The sequence below is a fragment of the Salvelinus namaycush genome, chromosome 5, assembly GCF_016432855.1.
Source record: "Salvelinus namaycush isolate Seneca chromosome 5, SaNama_1.0, whole genome shotgun sequence".
Lineage (NCBI taxonomy): Eukaryota > Metazoa > Chordata > Actinopteri > Salmoniformes > Salmonidae > Salvelinus > Salvelinus namaycush.
The window spans coordinates 24787326-24808055 of NC_052311.1; the positions used below are offsets into that span (position 1 = coordinate 24787326).

The 20730-nt window shown below is 44.5% G+C and overlaps 1 protein-coding gene across 1 annotated transcript; it reads left to right on the forward strand.

The window, feature by feature from the left end:
• The first annotated feature begins 14786 nt into the window (after positions 1 to 14786).
• Positions 14787 to 20483, forward strand: LOC120047452 (neuronal acetylcholine receptor subunit beta-2-like). The gene is made up of 4 exons (XM_038992980.1): positions 14787 to 14938; positions 19101 to 19869; positions 19957 to 20115; positions 20328 to 20483. The coding sequence occupies exons 1-4, from the start codon at positions 14802 to 14804 to the stop codon at positions 20481 to 20483; spliced, it is 1221 nt and encodes a 406-aa protein (XP_038848908.1). The 5' UTR covers positions 14787 to 14801.
• The last annotated feature ends 247 nt before the right edge of the window (positions 20484 to 20730 follow it).

Consider the following 20730-nt stretch of genomic DNA (forward strand, 5'->3'; position numbering starts at 1 on the left):
CAGCCATCTCCTCCGGCACCAGATGGTCACACCAAAAGCATATGTCTAGTCTCCCAAGACTAGATACTTGGATTCTCAGGTAGGCCTAAAGAGTGGTCGTCATGTCAGGTCAGGTGAGGTTGCATTGAAAAGTTGGTTTGTAACTCTTACATTTTCTTGATAAAATGACATAAACATAAACTCTCATGACACATGGTGTCATTTTAAGGCGGGCTGGTAACGCATGGTTGATATGAAGATGTAAAATGTCTAACTTCCAGTGCAGTAGGTTGCTTAATGTGTTTTTCTAACATGGCTTATCTTCCTCCTGCGGACATGTAGGGAGCACCTGTAGACTAGACACTCTGCCTGTTCTCTGAGAGCTCTAGGAAGACAACATAGTGTGACTGTGTCACTGTCACCTCTCGTCTCACTCTGTCTGGAAACAGCTAAATCTGACAACTGCCTCACTGGAGTTTAGCTTAATGTTCTCACTGTCTGGCACTCTGTCTAGATCTCTTGCTTTTTATCTGGCTGCTCAATGTTGGGCTGCTCAATGCTGGGCTGCTCAATAACCAGGAGTGCAGGAAGGGCAATCACATGCTAGCAGTCTTTAGCTTGCTGCACGTATGCAAATCCAGTCACATTTTATTCGTCACATGCGCTGAATACAACTGATGTAGACATAACCTTTAAATCTTTTCTTATGAGCCCTTCCCAACAATGCAGAGTTTTAAAATAATAATGACAATAAAATAGTAACACAAGAGGAATAAAATAAAATACACAAGGATGGAGCTCTATACAGGATGTACCAGTGCCAGATCAATGTGGAGCTCTATACAGGACGTACCAGTACCAGATCAATGTGCAGAGGTACGAGATATTTGAGGTAGACTTGAAGACAGGGTAAAGTGACTAGGCATCAGGATAGAAAATAATAAGAGTAAAATAAAGAACAGAGTAGCAGCAGCAAATTATGAGTGTAGAAGTGTGTGTGTGAGAGTGTGAGAGTGTGCGTATGTGTGTGTTTGTGTTGTGTCGGTATGCGTATGTGTGTGTTTGTGTGTGTTCATATGTAGTGTACAGTATGTGAATGTCTGTGGGTTTTGAGTGGAAGTGTCAATGTAGTGTGCATAGGGTAAGCGCAAGATAGAGTCAGCAGAGATACTTTGCGTAGCATTAATTGACTATTTCGCAGTCTGCACCCCCGCAACCCCCCACCCTCCCCCACATCCCGCCGGGCTATGGAAATCACCTCTCTCTTGTGTTAAAAACATAGTTTGTGGGCCTTTGGAGCTGCGTAAGGCTTTGTTGTGTGTTTGTACTATTACGTGTGGCTATAATTATGTTGATGTTTTCCACTTGACAAAGTTTACAGTGTAGACGTGCATACTCACTGACAGGCAATGCTAGTGATTCAATGAACATTGTAGGTGTCCTACAGTATCACTTGTTTGAATGTGTTATTTTTTGAATGAGAATCGTTAGTGCATCACTGTGGTCTCGATCCTGTCCATTCCTGAGGTGATATTTTAAATATTTCAGAAACACTGTTTAGGAAAGAATTGGCAGAATACCTCGGCGAATAATCTGGAGACCATATTCAGAGAGCAGAAGAAAATGCGATAGAGAGATCGAGAGGGAGAAAAAGGGGAGAAAGAGAGAGAGAGAGAAAGTGAGAGATTATACCCTTTTCAGACAGAACATTTGGTATATTACCGGTAAAAAATCATAATTCAATGTTTACATGACCCCCTTTCAAACAGCCCCTTATTTACATATCCGTGGGTAACTGGAAAATTGGGAGGGGTTGGGGGGTGTTGTTAAACCATGGGGGCTGTATGCATTTAAAATGAGGGATGTGTTAAACAATGGCAGTATTAATGAATTTACCTGCAAAAAAGTAGCGAACCAGTCACACAGACCCGATACCTGTATTTTGGTTACAGGGTCTGTGAAAATGCAGGAATCATGACCAGGTCTTTAGGTGGCTTTTAATTTACAATGTTTTTTTTTACCGCCTACCCCTTTAAGATACACCAAAAAGCTGGTATAATAAAAGCAGGCATGGTAAATGATTGGGATTTTGGTCTCTTTATGAAAGGGATAGACAGAAAGATAGAAAGAGAGACAAGGAAAGAGAGAGAGAGAAGTCGAGGGGTCTCTTATGTAGATGACGTTCTGTGAGAGCCAGCAGCAGGAGTTGAATCAGTTGGTTTTAGAAACCAGGCTCCGCTCCCTCTCCTGCTCCAGGCCACATTGGTTGATGTGAGAATGACACACGGGGAGAAGAGAACAGGAGAAAACCAGTCTCCCTCTCCTGCCTTCGCTCCGCTCGACCTGCACTTGTAACCTGTTACTGTCGCTGGAGAGGAGAGCAGAGCAGGGGAGGGAAAGGGAAGAGGAGAGGAAGCGAGAGGAAAGAGAGGGGAGATGAGAGCATGGGAAGAGAAGAGATGTGGGAGGAGAGTAAGGGAAGGGAGGGGGAGTAGAGGAGAGGAGAGCAGAGGAAGGCAATGGATGAGAGAGCAAGGGAAGAGAGGGAGAGGAGGAGGGGGGGTGAGGGGAAGAGAGGAGATGAGTAGGCTGGAGGAGGGCTGATGTGAGGGTATAGTTATTCTCAGCGTGGGAGTGTAATGTCATCTGCAACACAACTGCTGCTGAGACTGGGAGCACGCACGCACGCACGCACGCACACACACACACACACACACACACACACACACACACACACACACACACACACACACACACACACACACACACACACACACACACACACACACACACACACACACACACACACACCACCACCAACAACAACAACAACAACAGTTCTAACACAACCTACCACAGCCTAGGACAGCCAGCGCAGGAAATTTACAAACTGCAGTTATGGCAATGATACCAGTCAACACAATTAGCACCTTCACAATAATCATGGTCAGAGCAGACAAATCACACCCACAACACAAGGTTAACAGTCAGATCAGCCAAATCACAATGTCAACATTCAGAGCAGCCAAAACACACCTAAAAAAACAAGGTTAACGGTCAGATCAGACAAAACACACCCACAAAACAAGGTTAACAGTCAGAGCAGCCAAAACACACCCACAACACAAGGTTAACAGTCAGAGCAGCCAAAACACACCCACAACACAAGGTTAACAGTCAGAGCAGATAAAACACACCCAAAACACAAGGTTAACCAACATAGACCACCATAGGCAGCTACAGCTACAATATCTGAGCTATCATAACCAAACCCATTTACAGAATATATATATATATATATATATATATTGTTTGTATATTATATATACAGAACCAGTCAAAGGTTTGGACACACCTACTCAAGGGTTTTTCTTTATTGTTTACTATTTCCTACATTGTAGAATAATAGTGAAATCATCAAAACTATGAAATAACACATATAGAATCATGTAGTATCCAAAAAAGTGTTAAACAAATCTAAATATATTTTATATTTGAGATTCTTCAAAGTAGCCACCCTTTACCTTGATGGCAGCTTTGCACACTCTTGGCATTCTCTCAACCAGCTTCATAAGGTAGTCACCTGAAACACATTTCAATTAAAAGGTATGCATTATTAAAAGTTAATTTGTGGAATTTATTTCCTTCTTATTGCGTTTGAGCCAATCAGTTGTGTTGTGACAAGGTAGGGGTGGTATACAGAACATTGCCCTATTTGGTAAAAGACCAAGTCCATATTATGGCAAGAACAGCTCAAATAAGCGAAACGACAGTCCATCATTACTTTAAGACATAAAGGTCAGTCAATCCGGAAAAGTTTCTTAAAGTGCAGATGCAAAAACCATCAAGCACTATGATGAAACTGGCTCTCATGAGGACCGCCACAGGAAAGGAAAACACAGAGTTACCTCTGCTGCAGAAGATAAGTTCATTAGAGTTACCAGCCTCAGACTGCAGGCCTCAATAAATGCTTCAAAGAGTTCAAGCAACAGACACATGTCAACATCAGGCCTTCATTATCACGACTCAGGATATGACCCAGACACAGGAGGTTGATGGTTAAGTACTCAGATAATTTATTATAACACGGGGGGCAGGCAAAGGGCAGGTCGAGGACAGGCAGAGGTTCGTAACCAGGTCGGTGTCCGACAGGTGCAGGACGGCAGGCAGGCTCAGGGCAGGCTGGAAACAGGAGACAAAGGTCTGTGAGACAGAGGTTTGATCCTAGACACATGAAAAGTGGGATGTATACGGAGGGTGTGGGGCAACAGAAGACAAACAGCAAGGGGCTAAGAATCTTGGAGATGGGGAAAGTTTACGGGACTCCACCCAGAAGGGCAGATCCCGAGTGGACAGGCATACCCTCTACCTGAGACTATAGCGGGGAGCAGGGGTCCCGTGGCGGCTCGCCTGTTGCCGATAACTGGAGGTGGTCTTTGGAAGGGCGTACCGGGCTCTCTTCCAGGTACGGCGACAGTGGCGGACGAACATCTGGGCCGAGGGTATGCTGACCTCTTCCTATTGTCAGGAAAGAGTGGAGGCTGATATCCCAAGGAACACTCGAAAGGCGAGAGACCAGTGGCCGATCACGGATGGGTGTTGCGAGCTTATTCCACCCATACGAGTTGCTGGCTCCAGGTGGTGGGGCTAGCGGAGACGAGGCAGCAAAGAGCCGTCTCCAAGATTGGCTCGCTCTGACTGGCCGTTGGACTGGGGTTGACGGCCCAATGAGGGTGCAGAATGCCTTCCAGAACCGGGACGAGAACTGAGGACCGCGATCAGAGACCATGTCCACCGGAAGACGTGCTGCACCATGAGCTGGGCCGTCTCCTTGGCTGACGGTAACTTGGGAAGGGGAATGATATGGGTGGCCTTGGAAAACCTATCCACCACCGTAAGGATAGTGGTGTTGCCATCTGATGGAGGGAGAGCAGTGATGAAGTCCAGGGATATATGGGACCCGGGGTGGTGAGGAACAGGGAGTAGTTGAAGGAAGCCAGCCGGAGCTTGCCGCAGGGTTGAATTCTGAGCACACACAATGCAGGCGGCAACAAACGCGGAGACATCAGGAACCATGGTGTACCACCAGGATGGCAGACCAGTCTGGAGGAATGAGCCCATTTCAGGATCGGGGAACGGACAGAGTCCGGGACAAACATTGGGTTAGCCGGGCATCCCCCCAGGGTCCAGATGGGAATGCTGTGCCACACGGACCTGGTTCTCTACACCCCAGTTGAGTGCAGCCGCAAGACAAGAGATAGGGAGGATGGTCTCGGGGTCCGACAGTGTAGTAGTGGGGTTATAGAGACGTGAGAGCGCATCAGGCTTCACATTCTTGGACCCTGGGTGGTAGGAGATGGTAAAGTTGAACCGAGTGAATAGCAGGGCCCATCGAGCTTGCCTAGAGTTGAGGCGTTTGGCAGTGCAGAGACATCCAGGTTTTTGTGATCAGACCACACTATGAATGGATGTTCCACCCCCTCTAACCAGTGCCTCCACTCCTTCAACGCCATCTTCACTGCGAGTAGTTCTCGATTGCCCATGTCGTAGTTCCTCTCAGCGGGGTTAAGATGATGGGAAAGGAAAGCGAAGAGATGCAGCTTTTCAGAGTCCATCGGAATATTTCCAGCAGCAATGACGTACCCTAGGAAGGAGATGGTGGAGCGATGGAATTCACACTTTTCTGCTTTAACAAAAAGCTGGTTCTACAGGAGACGTCCAATGATCTGTCGGATGTGAAGGACGTGTTCTTGAGCTGACCGGGAAAAAACGAGGATGTCGTCAAGGTAGGCAAACACGAACCGTTTCAACATGTCACGGAGCACATCGTTGACCAGGGCCCGGAACACTGCGGGAGTGCTGGTCATCGCAATGGCATAACAAGGTACTCGTAGTGCCCGCTAGCCGTGTTAAAAAATGTCTTCCATGGGCCTTCCGGGTGGCGCAGTGGTCTAGGGCACTGCATCGCAGTGCTAGCTGCGCCACCAGAGTCTCTGGGTTCGCGCCCAGGCTCTGTCGCAGCCGGCTGCGACCGGGAGGTCCGTGGGGCGACGCACAATTGGCATAGCGTCGTCCGGGTTAGGAAGGGTTTGGCCGGTAGGGATATCCTTGTCTCATCGCGCTCCAGCGACTCCTGTGGCGGGCCGGGCGCAGTGCGCGCTAACCAAGGGGGCCAAGTACACGGTGTTTCCTCCGACACATTGGTGCGGCTGGCTTCCGGGTTGGAGGCGCGCTGTGTTAAGAAGCAGTGCGGCTTGGTTGGGTTGTGCTTCGGAGGACGCATGGCTTTCGACCTTCGTCTCTCCCGAGCCCGTACGGGAGTTGTAGCGATGAGACAAGATAGTAATTACTAGCGATTGGATACCACGAAAATTGGGGAGAAAATGGGATATTTGTCTTCTTCCCATATCTGAATCAGATGGTAGGCGGTCCAACTTTGAGAAGATTGTTGCCCTCGGGAGAGGCTCGAAAGCCGAGGAGATGAGTGGTAGTGTGACAAAACTGCACATTTTAAAGTGGCCTTTTGTTGTCCCCAGCAGAAGGTGCACCTGTGTAATGATCATGCTGTTTATTCAGCTTCTTGATATACCACACCTGTCACGTGGATGGATTATATTGGCAAATGAGAAAGTCTCACTAACAGGACTGTAAACAAATAAGCTTTTTGTGCATTTTCTGGGATCTTTTAATTCAGCTCATGGAACATGGGACCAACACTTTACATGTTGCGTTTATATTTCTGTTCAGTATATATAGAGAGATGTCAATATATGGCTCTGGTCATAACTAAGACATACTGCTGCTGCAGTACGTAGCTAAACCAGTTGAATGCTGGGAGATATAGGGGCAGGGCAGAGGCAGACGCAGCGGAAGTAGTTGGCCATGACAAGGCAAGGCCACCATACTGTAGATGGTGGGTCATTAAATAATTTACTGACTGGATACTTCTGCCCATGAAGAAGTAGAATATGTGTTAGATGGTGTCTTTTCCCACAAGAAACCAAAATATGTTGCTCTGAGCATTTGTCTGAAGTCTAATCAAGTGTGTTTGTGCATTGCGGAAGATACTGTTGTTGTTTTGCCCGGTTGGAAATAAAAGCGTCAGAGTATAACCTTTGATTGTGTTTCAGGCTTTCTGCATGTGAGATGATGCTGTTTTTATTTGAGTTCAGATTCATTATTGATGCAGTTAGAGTGCAGTGGGTGGGAGGAAGAGGAGGAAGAGGAAGAGAGGGATATTATGCATTGGTCTGAAACAAAGTCCTCATGCTCTTTGTCTGTCTCTGTTTCTCCTTTGCCACGCCTCTGCCTCTCAAAATGAAGACTTACAGTGTAAATCTTACTTACTCCCACTTCTGTCAATCATTTTGTAAGCCAGTAGATCTTTGAAGTAGAGTCAAGAGCGCCCATAGGATTATAAGAATGATCAGTGTTAGAGAGCAGTGTGACCTGTTCTGTGTTAGAGAGCAGTGTGTCCTGTTCTGGGTTAGAGAGCAGTGTGTCCTGTTCTGGGTTAGAGAGCAGTGTGTCCTGTTCTGGGTTAGAGAGCTGTGTGTCCTGTTCTGGGTTAGAGAGCAGTGTGACCTGTTCTGTGTTAGAGAGCAGTGTGTCCTGTTCTGGGTTAGAGAGCAGTGTGTCCTGTTCTGGGTTAGAGAGCAGTGTGTCCTGTTCTGGGTTAGAGAGCTGTGTGTCCTGTTCTGGGTTAGAGATCTGTGTGTCCTGTTCTGGGTTAGAGATCTGTGTGTCCTGTTCTGGGTTAGAGAGCAGTGTGTCCTGTTCTGGGTTAGAGAGCTGTGTGTCCTGTTCTGGGTTAGAGAGCAGTGTGTCCTGTTCTGGGTTAGAGAGCTGTGTGTCCTGTTCTGGGTTAGAGAGCTGTGTGTCCTGTTCTGGGTTAGAGATCTGTGTGTCCTGTTCTGGGTTAGAGAGCAGTGTGTCCTGTTCTGGGTTAGAGAGCTGTGTGTCCTGTTCTGGGTTAGAGATCTGTGTGTCCTGTTCTGGGTTAGAGAGCAGTGTGTCCTGTTCTGGGTTAGAGAGCAGTGTGTCCCGTTTAGAGGTAGAGTACAGACCTATATGTGTGTAAGAGTCAAGGATTTGATGTGTGGTCTGGATAAGAGGTGGGCTGCATCTCAAATGGCACCTGATCGATCCCTATGGGCCCTGGTCAAAAGAAGTGCACTATATAGGGAATAGGGTGCCACTTTGGGACGTAATAGTGGTGCGGGTCTCAGTGAGTGTGGGTTCATCAGTGGGGCATCTGAGGTGCCTGACCTTCAGGTGACATTCTTCCTGAGAATAGCTAACCAGCCAGACAACCTACTTCACTCCTTGAAGGTCTATAGTATGTATGTTACTAACCACCACCACTCACTTCTCTAAATGGATACAAGCTTAACATGTTTTTATCCTGAATGATGTTCCTGGAAAGAGACTTTGTAAACACAGACCTGATAATGCAACTCATACCATGGCATTGTTGAATACCTGTTTCTGATTAGCTTTAAGGGCGTTCAAGAGAGTGCATTATTTCCCGATAATGTACGTTATATTTGCACATTACAATTCAATGGCTATAGTTCATTCTTGCATGTTCTATGTTTGAACTGCTTTTGAACGCAAAAGTCGAAATGAAAACATTATTGGCAATGTTGAATTCGATTTTCATAATTGCAAGTTAGGACTGATGGTTTGGTTAGCTAAACTAGCAAGTTTGTTTGTTTGGTTACCACAGCAACTAGTGTAGCTATCTAGTAAACTTGCTAGCTACTTTAGCGGAAGTTGAACACATTTTTACCAGCAAAATTATAATAGATACAGTGCATTCGGAAAGTATTCAGACCCCTTGACTTTTTCCACATTTTGTTACATTACAGCCTTATTCTAAAATTCATTAAATTGTTTGTTTCCCTCATCAATCTACACACAATACCCCAAAATGACAAATCAAAAATAGGCTTTTAGAAGTGTTTGTAAATGTATTTATAAAAAAAAAGATCATGTCACATTTACATAAGTATTCAGACCCTTTACTTAGTACTTTGTTGAAGCACCTTTGGTAGCGATTACAGCCTCAAGCCTTCTTGGGTATGACGCTACAAGCTTGGCACATGTATTGGGGAGTTTCTCCCATTCTTCTCTATTTTCAGGTCTCTCCAGAGATGTTCGAGCGGGTTCAATTCCGGGCTCTGGCTCGGCCACTCAAGGAAATTCAGAGATTTATCCCGAAGCAACTCCTGCGTTGTCTTGGCTGAGGTCCTGAGCACTCTGAAGCAAGTTTTCATCAAGGATCGCTCTGTACATTGCTCCTTTCATCTTTCCCTCGATCCTGACTAGTCTCCCAGTCCCTGCCGCTGAAGAACATCCCCATAGCATGATGCTGCCACCACCATGCTTTACCATATGGCGCTGTTTCATCAGACCAGAGAATCTTGTTTCTCATGGTCTGGGAGTCTTTAGGTGCCTTTTGGCAAACTCCAAGTGGGCCGTCATGTCCCTTTTACTGAGGAGTGGCTTCTGTCTGGCCAATACCATAAAGGCCTGATTGTTGGAGTGCTGCAGAGATGGTTGTCCTTCTGGAAGGTTCTCCCATCTCCACAGAGGAACTCTGGAGCTCTGTCAGAGTGACCATCGGGTTCTTGGTCACCTCCCTGACCAAGGCCCTTCTCTCCCGATTGCTCAGTTTGGCCGGGCAGCCAGCTCTAGGAAGAGTCTTGGTGGTTCCAAACATCTTCCATTTAAGAATGATGGAGGACACTGTGTTTTTGGGGACCTTCAATGCCGCAGAAATATTCTGTTACCCTTCCCCTGATCTGTGCCTCGACACAATCCTGTCTCTGAGCTCTACGGACAATTCCTTCGACCTCATGGCTTGGTTTTTGCTCTGACACTCACTGTCAACTGTGGGACCTTATATAGACAGGCGTGTGCCTTTCCAAACCATGTCCAATCAATAGAATTTACCACAGGTGGACTCCAATCAAGTTGTAGAAACATCTCAAGGATGATGAATGGAAACAGGATGCACCTGAGATCAATTTCGAGTCTCATAGCAGAGGGTCTGAATACTTATGTAAATAACGTATGTCTGTTTTTAATTTAACATTTCTAAAAACCTGTTTCACTTTGTCATTGTGGATTATTGTGTGCAGATTGACGAGGACAGTTCTTTATTTAAATCCATTTTAGAATAAGACTGTAACGTAGCAAAATGTCTGAATACTTTCTGATAGCACTGTATAGGCTACTAACACCATTGCCTTTCTTGCACTAACACTCACACTTGTCTTTTCTTAGTAGCACTGACTTTGCTAATAGCTACTTTATTTGAGGACAAATGTGCTTCCTATGACTGTGATGTGTGTTTGTCTGTAAGTCACTCTGGATAATAGTGTCTGCTACAGTGGAGGCTCTGAAAGCCATTCAGTTAACCCCTGGTGCCATCGTTTGGAGTGCATTACATGGGTGAGAACATCCTAATGGAAGGGAATGTGTGAGTGGTACAATGAGCTGATCTGAACCATGTGACTAATCCAGTTAACTGGAGATAATCATCCCATCAGCTCCCTGTCATACAGTACCCCCTGGACTGTGGGGCTTTAGACTGTGTGTGTGTGAGTAAATGTGTACAGTGTGTGTATACAGTATAAACATACAGTACGTTAATCTCGGGCCGGCAAACCATGCCAATATATCCTCCAAACACCGGTTTCGAAGGCATTATCACATTTATACAACGGGTTACCAACATATTCAAATAATGATTGACATGTTTTCATTGAAAACGTTATTTGGATTAATTTATTCATACTATTTCATCCTTCCACAATATACAGTTCCGACACAAATCTAGGGTTTCTAACCAAGCCGACTGGTCGTTCGTTCTATCGGTTCGGTTGCCATGATGGCTGCAACGTTCTCATCCCTTGCTTGTTAGCTAGCCAACTTCGGCTAACACAGTCCCTTCAACCAGTGCAGCCAGAATAACAGCAAAGTAGCTGCATTTGCTTTTGTTTAAGCTGTTTTTTTTCGTGATTTTTTTTTTATAGATACATCCATAATAATGAGCTAATGGTGCATGATTTCCAGGACACTGTTCAGAGGAGCTAGCCAACTACACAGCTAACACAATAACTTCAAACAGAAGCTGGAATGACAGCAATTGATTCATGATTCATGATTTCGACTGGTTGAGAAAAGCTGCCAGCGTGTCTGTCTCATCCTGACTCCCGACACGTTCATTATGGGACATCTGGAGATCAAATTTCAATATTGAAACAATGTTGCAAATGTCGGAAAGACAGACAGCAAGGTTAACACAAATCTCCACCCTTTGAAAACCAAATGCTAGTCTAAACAAAATGGGATATAACGTGTAAATTATTTTTACAGTGGAGATCAAGTTTATAAATTGCCTGGCTGGGTTGATGAGACAGTGGATTGCGCAGTCAGATGGATCACTGAATAGGCATTTTAACATCATAGCCTTAGCTGGTGGTAACTTGTGGAATAGACACCGGCTGGAACACGGTTTTAACTGATCAGCCTCCAGGATTAGACCCACTCGTTGTATAAGTAAGGGATAATCAACGAGGGGCTATGCGTTCTATGGAAAATAGTGTATGACGTGTAAGGTGTGTTCTCTAACGCGTTAGCAGAGGGGAACAAACCTTCCATTAATTGCTTTATTTTCCAGAGAACACATAGAGCCATGAGTTGATTATGCCTTTTATACCATGGCTATAACATATTTGCCGCTAGAAATGTATTAATTTGCCAGTATAAATGTGACAACATCAACTGAAGTAGCTACTAGCTAGAGATAGCCATGGTAGCTGCCTTGGTAACCAAACAAACAGACGCACTATATTAGCTAACCAAACCATCATTCTAGCTTGCTATTTTGAAAATCAAATTCAACAATGTCAATAATGTTTTCAATTCGACTTTTGCTTTCAAAAGCAGCTAAAAAAATAGAACATATAAGAATGAACTTCATAGCCATTGAATTATACAGTGCAATTATACTGAGCGTTATAGTGAAATAATGCACGCACTAGAATTCCCTTCAAGCCAATCAAAAATGAATATTCAACAATGCCATGGTATAAGTATGTAAATACTGTATGTGTGTGTGGATGGGTGTATTGGACCGTCAGTAAAGACACAAAGACACAACACACATCACAACTGTTTGTCAGATCAGAGACTATATAATGTTCGCACACACCCACACATACACACACATTCTATCTGGAGAGATGTTGCACATTGCATTCTCACTGCAGCGGCAATAGCCGATGAGAACATCCCACGACCCTGCAGTCCAAATTAGAAGGACCTTCGCTCAGCTAAACACTGCCCTCTCTGTGTGTGTGTGTGTATAAATACAAGTGTGTGTGTGTGTCCACTAATCAACCTTTCAATTATGCTAATCAAGAAGCAGTTAGTTCATAATGATCCCCATTAAAAGCAATGCACTGAGTCAGCTGTGGTCTGAAAGCTCTGATGTTGGTCTGATGTGCCTCACTGGCTCTGCTACATGACAGTCCTTTATAATGGATGGCTTACACACGCTCTGTTATGCTGTGTTATGTAAATATATGCACAGTGAGGATGATACCAGGGCATGATGAATACGGCCGTGGTGATATGAAATGGAAGGGTAATTGTAGAGTACAGTGTGTACTAGATAAGAGTGTTTGAAGTTCAATATAAATATAAGTGATGAGTATGAATACGAACTAGAAGGGTTAATTTTAGTTCAATATGAATATATACTGAAATGGTTATGAGACTTTAGTATGAATAGAGGGGTGATTAGTTCTATATGAATATGTACTGAAACGGTGATGAGACTTTAGTATGAATAGAGGGGTGATTAGTTCTATATGAATATGTACTGAAACGGTGATGAGACTTTAGTATGAATAGAGGGGTGATTAGTTCTATATGAATATGTACTGAAACGGTGATGAGACTTTAGTATGAATAGAGGGGTGATTAGTTCTATATGAATATGTACTGAAACGGTGATGAGACTTTAGTATGAATAGAGGGGTGATTAGTTCTATATGAATATGTACTGAAACGGTGATGAGACTTTAGTATGAATAGAGGGGTGATTAGTTCTATATGAATATGTACTGAAACGGTGATGAGACTTTAGTATGAATAGAGGGGTGATTAGTTCTATATGAATATGTACTGAAACGGTGATGAGACTTTAGTATGAATAGAGGGGTGATTAGTTCTATATGAATATGTACTGAAACGGTGATGAGACTTTAGTATGAATAGAGGGGTGATTAGTTCTATATGAATATGTACTGAAACGGTGATGAGACTTTAGTATGAATAGAGGGGTGATTAGTTCTATATGAATATGTACTGAAACGGTGATGAGACTTTAGTATGAATAGAGGGGTGATTAGTTCTATATGAATATGTACTGAAACGGTGATGAGACTTTAGTATGAATAGAGGGGTGATTAGTTCTATATGAATATGTACTGAAACGGTGATGAGACTTTAGTATGAATAGAGGGGTGATTAGTTCTATATGAATATGTACTGAAACGGTGATGAGACTTTAGTATGAATAGAGGGGTGATTAGTTCTATATGAATATGTACTGAAACGGTGATGAGACTTTAGTATGAATAGAGGGGTGATTAGTTCTATATGAATATATACTGAAACGGTGATGAGACTTTAGTATGAATAGAGGGGTGATTAGTTCTATATGAATATATACTGAAACGGTGATGAGACTTTAGTATGAATAGAGGGGTGATTAGTTCTATATGAATATGTACTGAAACGGTGATGAGACTTTAGTATGAATAGAGGGGTGATTAGTTCTATATGAATATGTACTGAAACGGTGATGAGACTTTAGTATGAATAGAGGGGTGATTAGTTCTATATGAATATGTACTGAAACGGTGATGAGACTTTAGTATGAATAGAGGGGTGATTAGTTCTATATGAATATGTACTGAAACGGTGATGAGACTTTAGTATGAATAGAGGGGTGATTAGTTCTATATGAATATGTACCAGAAGGGTCATAGAGTAGATTGCACACATACCCACTGTACTGCGATGATGACATTAGGCCAGTCTGAATATGTACTATCAGGGTGGTTTTGGTTGCTCCTGTTTACGTATTTGGCTTGGAGTCCACTTTGAAAGGTCACACAGTGGTCACAGACTAGTACACATGAATCGCTGAGGATCAAATGCGGCTGTGGGGCAACATGGCATGTTGTCTTGAAAGTTAGTTTAAAACTCCTTTTGGGGATGTTTTTTGTGTATGTATGCCTTTTCTGCCAGTTACACAACTGTATCCCTCTCCCTCTGTGTGTGTGTATGTGTTTGTGCCTATGTGTGTGTGTGTGTGTTTGTGTATGTGTTTGTGTATGTGTTTGTGTGTGTGTGTGTGTATGTGTTTGTGTGTGTGTGTGTGTAGCTGCCTTGGGCGCGGAGATAGAGGAGCGACTGGTGACCTACCTGCTGTCTCCAGAGCGCTACAACAAACTGATCAGACCTGCTGTCAACAAGAGCCAACAGGTCACCATCCATATACAGGTGTCCCTGGCCCAGCTCATTAGTGTGGTGAGTACACACACACACACACACACACACACACACACACACACACACACACACACACACACACACACACACACACACACACACACACACACACACACACACACACACACACACACACACACACACACACACACACACACACACACACACACACACACTCTCTCATGCTTCTCTCTGTCTGTCTGTTGCAGAATGAGAGAGAACAGATCATGACCACCAACTGCTGGCTGACTCAGGTATGGAATGACTACAGGTTGATGTGGGACCCAGAGGAGTATGAGGGCATTAAGAAGGTCCGCCTCCCATCTCAACACATCTGGCTGCCTGACATCGTCCTCTACAACAAGTGAGTGAGCTGTGTTTGTGTGTGTGTGTGTTATGTGTAATTATAAACTGGGTGGTTCAAGCCCTGAATGCTGATTGGCTGAAAGCTGTGGTATGTATTTGTGTGTATACCACGTGTATGACAAAACATTTATTTTACTCTTCTAATTACGTTGGTAACCAGTTTTTAAAGCAATAAGGCACCTCTGGGGTTTGTGGTATGTGGACAATATACGATGGCTAAGGGCTGTATCCAGGCACTCCGTGTTGCGGAGAACAGCCCTTAGCCGTGGTCTATTGACCACACACCACACACCCTCGAGCCTTATTGCCAAAATATAATCCATATTTATATATCAGACACTATGTGTTATAAATGTATGCAGTAAAAAGTACATACTTTTCTTTAAGAATGTAGTGAAGTAAAAGTAAAAGTAGTCAAAATATATATAGTAAAGTAGATACCCCAAAAAACTACTTAAGTAGTACTTTCAAGTATTTTTACTTAAGTACTTTACACCACTGAAATACTGTATGTTGACTGTGTAAATTCCCCTGTCTGTATTCTGTCTGTACATTTGTCTATTACTGGCAGCACTAATTAACAGGTTGCCATTTATTGTCATGAATCTTGCCCTGTAGGCAGCTCTGCAGAGTGGTCCCTAGCTGGCAAAGCCACAAAGTCATAAAGTCATCGACCTAACCCTAAGCTTAACCCTAAACTTAACCACATTGCTAACCATAATGCCTAACCCTAACCTTAAATGAAGACTTAAAAGCTTGTACTTGTTTTCATGAATTTTTACAACACAGCCAATTATGACTTTGTAGCTGGCCCATCTAGCGGAAATCGCTAAGTCAAATTCTGGGTATGTGTCAATGTACTTGGGAACTAATAGTGATTCTGGTTCTAATCTGAGCCTCAGCTAACCCAAGGTCTTCAGGACAGGAGGGAGGGCTAAAGTCAAGATGTGATTACTGTAATAATTTGGAGGGAGGGAACAGGAGACAGAGGTGAGGGCTTAGAGAGAGGGGGGATAGATGAGCACTGTTAAATCTGCAGAGAGGAGATTTGGATTATGAAACTCCTGTGTGATGTGTGTAATCAGAGGCCAGGTCAGGTGGCTGTGTGATGTGTGTAATCAGAGGCCAGGTCAGGTGGCTGTGTGATGTGTGTAATCAGAGGCCAGGTCAGGTGGCTGTGTGATGTGTGTAATCAGAGGCCAGGTCAGGTGGCTGTGTGATGTGTGTGATCAGAGGCCAGGTCAGGTGGCTGTGTGATGTGTGTGATCAGAGGCCAGGTCAGGTGGCTGTGTGATGTGTGTAATCAGAGGCCAGGTCAGGTGGCTGTGTGATGTGTGTAATCAGAGGCCAGGTCAGGTGGCTGTGTGATGTGTGTAATCAGAGGCCAGGTCAGGTGGCTGTGTGATGTGTGTAATCAGAGGCCAGGTCAGGTGGCTGTGTGATGTGTGTAAGCAGAGGCCAGGTCAGGTGGCTGTGTGATGTGTGTAATCAGAGGCCAGGTCAGGTGGCTGTGTGATGTGTGTAATCAGAGGCCAGGTCAGGTGGCTGTGTGATGTGTGTAATCAGAGGCCAGGTCAGTTGGCTGTGTGATGTGTGTAATCAGAGGCCAGGTCAGTTGGCTGTGTGATGTGTGTAATCAGAGGCCAGGTCAGGTGGCTGTGTGATGTGTGTAATCAGAGGCCAGGTCAGGTGGCTGTGTGATGTGTGTAATCATAGGCCAGGGTCAGGTGGCTGTGTGATGTGTGTAATCAGAGGCCAGGTCAGTTGGCTGTGTGATGTGTGTAATCAGAGGCCAGGTCAGTTGGCTGTGTGTGTGTATGACAGAAAGGCTCTCGCCCTCATCTGTTTCACACTCCAGGTACTCAACACCACCAGCATGGGAGTTCTGTCCTGATCTAGTCTTTCTGGACTTTAGCTTTTATAGCGGAAATAAGGCAAATGATTTTAGTTGTGAAGAATCATGTGAAATATGGAAGTGCAATATAATTTCTATTTGATTATATTGGGTTGACTTGTCAAAGTGTGACATGGTGAGGTTGGAACCAGGTGCAGAGAAGAGACCAGATGAGGAATCAGTGGTTAAGGATAAACATAAATACTTTACTGCGAAACAGTAGCTGCAGAATCACAGTACACTGGGAAAACCAACAAACACTAAGTCTCAAAAACTCACTCATGAAATAACCGCAAATGGTAAACTATTCAAGCTTCTGCAAAGGACCACAGAAACACACCTCTTTTAACAGGGACACAATCATAAATTAATAAGACACACCTGAGTTCAATAAAAGTCTCTAGGGCGGTCTCTGCCGCCCTCTAGTGCCAGGAGGAACCATGACACAAAGTGAAATTAAATGATTAAATTTTTCATGCCTGAATGTGTTAGGTTGACAGATGATTGACTATGAAGTTAATTTATTTATTTAGATATTGAGTAATAGTTGTTTGGGTATAGAGGTAGTTGTTTGGGTATAGAGGTAGTTGTTTGGGTATAGAGGTAGTTGTTTGGGTATAGATCTATAGTTGTTTCTATATAGAGCTATAGTTGTTTGTGTATAGAGCTATAGTTGTTTGTGTATAGAGCTATAGTTGTTTGTGTATAGAGCTATAGTTGTTTGGGTATAGAGCTATAGTTGTTTGGGTATGGAGCTATAGTTGTTTGTGTAAGGAGTTACAGTTGTTTGGGTATAGAGCTATAGTTGTTTGTGTATAGAGCTATAGCTGTTTGTGTATAGAGCTATAGTTGTTTGTGTATAGAGCTATAGTTGTTTGTGTATAGAGCTATAGTTGTTTGTGTATAGAGCTATAGTTGTTTGTGTATAGAGCTATAGTTGTTTGTGTATAGAGCTATAGTTGTTTGTGTATAGAGCTATAGTTGTTTGTGTATGGAGGTAGTTGTTTGTGTATGGAGGTAGTTGTTTGTGTATAGAGCTATAGTTGTTTGTGTTAGAGCTATAGTTGTTTGGGTATAGAGCTATAGTTGTTTGGGTATAGAGCTATAGTTGTTTGGGTATAGAGCTATAGTTGTTTGGGTATAGAGCTATAGTTGTTTGGGTATAGAGCTATAGTTGTTTGGGTATGGAGGTAGTTGTTTGGGTATAGAGCTATAGTTGTTTGGGTATGGAGGTAGTTGTTTTGGTATAGAGCTATAGTTGTTTGGGTATGGAGGTAGTTGTTTGGGTATAGAGCTATAGTTGTTTGGGTATAGAGCTATAGTTGTTTGGGTATAGAGCTATAGTTGTTTGGGTATGGAGGTAGTTGTTTGGGTATAGAGCTATAGTTGTTTGGGTATGGAGGTAGTTGTTTTGGTATAGAGCTATAGTTGTTTGGGTATGGAGGTAGTTGTTTGGGTATAGAGCTGTAAAGAGACTTTTAACCAGCTGCATATTTAGAACAGGAGTAGATTTATTGCATAGAGCAGTGTGTCTGTGTGTGTGTTTGTGCTTAGGAGCAGAGCAGTGTGATGGCTGGATTCCTCCTGACCTGCTCTATAATTGATAACACTTTTATGTATAATGTATAACACCTGCGGCCTGGTGAGAATCTAAAATCGAAATCTCAGCAGATTCAGGCATGTCCTGTGACAGGGGTGTCTGATGTAGTTTCCCCTGTCGCTGTCCCTTGTCCCCAAGCACAACAACCCAAATGCCCAGTCAACAACACCACCTACCATTTCTTCCTCTGTCTTCTCTTCACCTAATGCTAACAGCCACCTCTCACCAATTTCTCACCCCTGTGTGTTTATTTGTATGTATTTATCTTCTTCTTCTATGTGTTTCTCTTCTTCTATGTATTTCTCTTCTTCTTTTATGCATTTATCTTCTCCTATGTATTGATTTTCTTCTATATATTGACCTTCTATGCATTTCTCTTCTTCTTTTATGCATTTATCTTCTTCGTCGTATTGATATTCTGTGTTTATCTTCTTCTATTTATTTATCTTCTATGTATTTATATCCTTCTCCTATGTATTTATCTTCTTATTCTATGTATTTATCTGTGTGGTATCTCTGACCCCCCCCCCCCCCCCCCTCTCTCTCTCTCCCCCCATGGTAACCTGTCTCTCAATGCCGATAGGAACTATGAGGTCTCCTTCTAATATGTATCTATCTGTTAATGTGTGCTGGTTCTGACTCCTTTCTGTCTTCTCTTCACCTCAGTGCGGATGGGAACTATGAGGTGTCATTCTACTCCAACACGGTTGTCTCCAACAATGGAGAGGTGAACTGGCTGCCCCCCGCCATCTACAAGTCGGCCTGCAAGATCGAGGTCCGCGACTTTCCCTTCGACCAGCAGAACTGCACACTCAAGTTCCGATCTTGGACCTACGACCACACCGAAATCGACCTGATCCTGCTCAGCGATTTCGCCAGCCGTGACGACTTCAAGCCCAGCGGTGAGTGGGACATCGTGTCTCTGCCGGGACGCAAGAACGAAGACCCCTCTGACATCACCTACCTGGACATCACCTATGACTTCATCATCAAGCGCAAGCCACTATTCTACACCATCAACCTCATCATCCCCTGTGTCCTCATCACCTCTCTGGCCATCCTGGTCTTCTACCTGCCGTCTGACTGTGGGGAGAAGATGACTCTGTGTATCTCAGTCCTCCTGGCCCTCACTGTGTTCCTGCTGCTGATCTCCAAGATCGTCCCACCTACGTCTCTAGCTGTCCCTCTCATAGGGAAGTATCTGATGTTTGCCATGGTGCTGGTCACCTTCTCCATCGTCACCAGTGTCTGTGTGCTCAACGTGCACCACCGCACGCCCTCCACACACACCATGCCCCCCTGGGTCAAACGTCTCTTCCTGCACCGCCTCCCCTCCTTCCTGTTCATGCGTCGGCCGGGCAGCTCCAACATCCGAGAGAGGTTCCGCCAGAAGCACCAGCGGCGCTCCTACTCCGACCTGAAGCTGAGAGACGGGGCGGTGGCAGTGGCCCCGGCCGCAGGGGGAATGGGGGTGGCAGAGGGGTCTGGGATAGGCAGGGCCGACTCCTTCTATGTGAACGAGGAGTCGGCCAAGCGGTACGGCTGGAGGATCAGCGACCTGTCGGAGAACACAGAGTTCAGGAAGAGGATGACAGTGAAGTGTCACGCAGACGTTGAGGAGGCTGTGGACGGGGTGCGCTACATTGCCGAGAAGATGAAGAGTGAGGACAACGATGAGGGGGTGAGTGTGTGTGTTTGTGTGTGGTGGAAGGATAGCCTCGAGATGATATGAGCAGAAACCACATACACAACCGATACATCACATTTTCAGTTTCTTACAGTTTGTATGTCTTTTCACTCAGAGCCCTTTCAATAGTTTGGAGCCGACAGTATTGTGCTTCTATTGTCAAAATATTATTAATCGTGTATCGCTCTTTTTGTATCCTGCCACAGGTCATTGAGGACTGGAAGTATGTTGCCATGGTGATTGACCGGCTCTTCCTGTGGATATTTGTGTTTGTGTGCATTACTGGGACTTTGGGGCTGTTCATGCAGCCCCTCTTCCAGAGCTACAACACACCCACGGCAGACGACCTGGAGCAGAACTGACCTATGACCTTTGACCCGAAACCTGACCCTGACGCCCCCCAACACCCCCATGAGGAACACCCGCCGCGAGTAAAACAGCTACTTACCAACACCTTGAAACAGAACTGTGTTATTTTGACACACTCACATACTGTACGCACACAGCACACCGGCCGCCACCACACCAACCAATGCCCCTCAACCTCCCCTCTTAACATCTTATATGGAACAGAGCAACCCCACCAACCCCAGAAAAAGGGTCTGTTGT

Coding starts and splice junctions, on each gene's coding strand:
- LOC120047452 (XM_038992980.1), top strand. CDS start 14,802: ATGACCACCAACTGCTGGCTGACTCAGGTATGGAATGACTACAGGTTG. Junction 14,939..19,100: donor GACATCGTCCTCTACAACAA/GTGAGTGAGCTG, acceptor TCTTCACCTCAG/TGCGGATGGGAACTATGAGG. Junction 19,870..19,956: donor ACCTGAAGCTGAGAGACGGG/GCGGTGGCAGTG, acceptor TATGTGAACGAG/GAGTCGGCCAAGCGGTACGG.